This window comes from Cyprinodon variegatus, unplaced genomic scaffold, assembly GCF_000732505.1.
Source record: "Cyprinodon variegatus isolate N-32 unplaced genomic scaffold, C_variegatus-1.0 Scaffold1091, whole genome shotgun sequence".
Lineage (NCBI taxonomy): Eukaryota > Metazoa > Chordata > Actinopteri > Cyprinodontiformes > Cyprinodontidae > Cyprinodon > Cyprinodon variegatus.
In genome coordinates, this window is record NW_015151544.1 from 49,642 (window position 1) to 53,875 (window position 4,234).

The 4,234-nt window shown below is 37.8% G+C and overlaps 1 protein-coding gene across 1 annotated transcript in view; it reads right to left on the bottom strand.

Moving 5' to 3' along the window:
• The window catches only part of myo18b (myosin XVIIIB), a gene marked incomplete at its 3' end in the record, with an annotated part of 75,746 nt that overhangs the window by 49,269 nt on the left and 22,243 nt on the right, over positions 1–4,234 (bottom strand). Inside the window, exon 5 of the mRNA XM_015400295.1 lies at positions 2,753–2,888. Coding sequence (XP_015255781.1) covers positions 2,753–2,888 — 136 coding nt within the window. The remainder of the gene's footprint in view (positions 1–2,752; positions 2,889–4,234) is intronic.

The following is a 4,234-nucleotide window of genomic DNA, read 5'->3' on the forward strand; positions in this document are numbered from 1 at the left end:
TGTTTCTTGTTAAAAAGATTTTTTTAATGTTTAAGTCCACACGTTATGCTTTGTGGTATTCTGCACTTTAAGATTCATCTCAGTGGTCACTTTTTAAACACCACAATGTATTAAATAAATACAAATGCTGGGAACCAATTCTTTTTTACATTTCTTTAATATTTTGTTCTATTCAGCTACACAAGCATCCTCTTTAAACAATTTATTGATATGCCGCACAATGTCCTCCTTTTTGGTGCTATAGAAATGGCCACCCTACTCTAAGCTCAAACAACAACCTGTCAGACAGCATGAAGTAGAATAGAAGATTTTAAAAGCAACACAGATCCAACCTACTGATCAAAAATTGGTTGAAAAGATATGACGTCTACATTTAGTTGAAAAGTGAAAGTTGAACAGCTGCATATTTTCAGATCGTTGTGACAAAGTTTAAAAACTGGTTTTCAACATCTTTTAATGTCTATTATTGGACTCAAGTGGGAAAACATCAGACTGACCAAACACACGCCAATTTTCATCAAGCATTTCTGCACTAAATCAAGACTATGACAAAGATAGTCTATGATTTAGCCTAAGAACCAATGAAGTCTGGTGTTTGGGGAGAATCAGATGAGGAGGAGCAGTCATTGCCATCCCTCATTCTGGAATGATCTACCAGATTCTACCTGATGCTCTGGGACTCCTGTAGACCCAGTCAGAACTGTTAACCAAAAAAATGGAACAATGGCAAATTCCTCTGGTGCCAAAATGACTCCAAGAATATAAAGACTCACTCAGAAGGTCACAGAACCATCCAGAACATCTTAAAAACTGAAGGCCTCACTTGTCTCAGCAAAGGTCAGTGTTAACACAAACGTGTTGCCGCATCAAAAACACGTCCAATGGCTCAACTTGGACCCTTGTCCATAATGAAGTGAGACGCTCTGAACGCTCCGAGTTCGAAGCTCTGGACTCTGCTGTGTAATCTGGAGAGCGGCTTGGCTTTATTTGCTTTGATGAGCAGAGTAAAAAAATAGTTTTAACACATTTTTAAGAGAGAAAGTCACCCTCAAACATCATCTGTGCAGTCAGTTCATCAAGGTAATGACTTAAATATTCAGTTCTTGTTCGGAGCAACCAATCTGATAGATTTTAAGACATTTAAGACAAGAAATTTTCTAAATTTTGGGATAAGATCGTCTGATAAAGAGTACATTTACATACGTGTTTAAACCAGAATGATTTGACATTTAAATATGACTTCCCTACGACTTTAAGTACGAAAACATTTTATGGAGTCATGATAATCAGAGCTCTCTGTTCCTTGACATAAAGAAAAAATTCTCCTGGCTTTTTATGTCAAACCAGTGGAGCGTAACCCCTTTATAAAAGGCTAATTTTCATAGTTTTACGCTGACAGCTCTGCAGAAGTAGCGATCACAGCCTGCATCTCTCCCTGACAGCCCCTGGATCAGCTTCTCTGATTGGTTGACATTCAGTGTCCAGCTGCAAAAGTTCAGATTTCAATTTCATTGGGTCTGAGAGTCTGGTTACCAGGAGACTGAGGAAAATGTCATCCCAGGAAGAGAATAAGTCCGAAATGAACACAAATATTCATCTCACGTTTGCCACAAACATCTCGAGACTATCTAACTGCTCATCCACGATGAGGAAATCCTGCAAAGTCAATGACTGGAAGGCCTGAGCGGGTTTTAGTTGTTTAATTCCGAGTGGATGATCTGATTGAATTGTTTTTATAAAAAGCTTTGAGATTTAATTCAATTCAATTCAGTTTCTTTCTATAGCTCCAATTCACAAAACATGTCATCTCAAGGCACTTTACAGTTCACCAGATCATCCAATCAGATTGATTCAAAGTTTTATATCTAAGGAAAATCAGTTGATCACATCGACTCACTGACTTGCAAACAATCCCTTTCACTAAGCATGCTTGTAGCGACAGTGGAGAGGAAAAACTCCCTTTTAACAGGAAAAAAACCTCCAGCAGAACCAGGCTCAGTGTGAGCGGCCATCTGCAGAGGCCGACTGGGGTTCAAGGAGACAGAAGCAGAGATACAGAAATAGCAACTGTAAACCAGCTTCATAGGCGGCCCTCCTGTCCAGGAAAAACACAGCCAGGCAGACGAGCTTCAAGCCAGCATTCATGTCAGCGGATGAAGAGAGCACATCCAGCCAGTCACAGTCAGAGAAACAGGACTACACTGAAAAACAGGCCAATCTCCAGCATCTATAAACAAAGGTGTTGATGGCAGCAGCACAGCTGATATTTCTCTCCAGGATGAAATCAAAGTAACTTAACTGAATTTAATTGAAGCTGAATTATTGCACCAGAAAAAATTATCATGAGCATAACCAAAAATCTGCCTCCTAATAGCTCAATGTAAAGGTTTTGTTGTGACCTAGTCAAAGTCCTCATCAGGTTAAAATGCAAGTGGGTAAACTGCTGCACTGGTTTCTGTCCAAAGAGGCACATGCAGTTAGCTTTAGGTTACAGGGAGCCATGTTCCTTCTGTTTTTAAAGTTTTTTTTTATTTACTCCTTGTTCCTGATCAAGACAGGACATTAAGAAAATTACTATAAAAGCTGCTGATGGACCTTCAGAGCATCGGATAAGCAATGGCTGCCCTAAAGTATAGAAATAAATAACCGTTATGTTATTTTTTGCTGTTTTAAACTTGGATAATGTGCATAAAAGAGATTAATATAAGGACATTTCAAAATGTAGACTTTTAAAAGTAAAATTAAGAGTCACCTTCTCAACTTCCACCTCTGCAACATCATGGAACGACCCGTCTGTTTCCAGGCGGACTCTCACCCGGCCTTCTGGGAGTTCAGGTGTGCCTTCATCTGGCTTCAGCTGAATGGCTGGAAAGACAAGAAATGAGGTTCTGAAAACAGACAATCCCTCATGTTCTGCTGAGCTGATGACGGCTCACAGGAAAGGACATCGCCGCTCTAACTGGATCAGCGCCAGGCAGTGAGTAGACGGGCAGCCAGGCTGGATATAAACAGCAGCTGTAACTAATCTAGAACATGATCGGCAGCCAATGCAAAAGGCTGGATCACTACAGATTGTGAGTGGATTAACAGATGATTTTACTAATCCCAAATCACATTACTGGAGAGATAGAGTCCGTTTAGACAAGGTGACAAACAGCTTTTATCTCTGTCAAAAGGTCCAACATAAAATCAGAAAATGAAGACTAGTCTCAGCTGTTCTGGTTCTAAGCTTTTGAGCTATAAATTACGAATAATGTTTGTATTTTTGTTATCAAGCTGATGAATTTTTAAAATCTTGTCTAAATACAACATGATGACGTAGTGAACCTTGTAACAAAGCAGGACTGTTCAGTAGTATTTCTTGCAAATAAAGGGACCACAAAACTTGTTAAATATCCTGATTTATACATTTGTATAAATATGTTGTTGTACTGATTACATTAGATTGAAGTACTTTTTAATCTGGTGAAACCATCAGACCATTTGATGATGCTCTGCCACTTTATAATATTCTATTCACCAATGCTCTACATCAGGTTTTTAGCGTAGGGCTCACAACCTCCTGTTGATCTTGGACAGAGGACGAGTGAAAAGGATTAAGGTTTATTACTCAAGTATAATTCCAACTGTTTAAAAAAAACACTTTTGTAGAAGTTGGAGTATCATCTTAAGCTTTTTACTCCAATAAAGGAGTAAAAGTACCATTTATGAAACTACTTACAAGTAAAAAAAAGAAAAAAAGTAATGCAGAAAAAAGATGTTAAGGACAGATGCTTTACTGCACTAGACTTTCCTTTATTTATTTTTATTATTTTTTTATTTGATCAGGATTAATGCACAAAAAAACAATAGTCTAAGAAAAAAAACAGATGCCAGGTTACAGCAAAAATGCTATTTTCAACTTTTTGATGTTATACTCTAAAGGAACATTTTTCTACAATTCTGGATGATAACTTCCTTAGACGTAGTGTTCTGAGTTTAACAACTATTGGTAACAGTCAAGTTTAACTTTGCATATTTTTTAAAACTATTTATTTTGGTATGTGGCGAACAACAGGTTGGGGCAGCACCGAGTCCAACCACCAAGAAATTAATTGTCTCGATAAAACAAATAATTTTGATGGTTTTTATTTCTTTTATATACAAACAGACCAAAAGGGAAATGAGCTCAAATGTATGGAAGAAAAACTGCCTCATTGGAATCTGACTTTTTTGTAAACCCAGTTTTAAACAC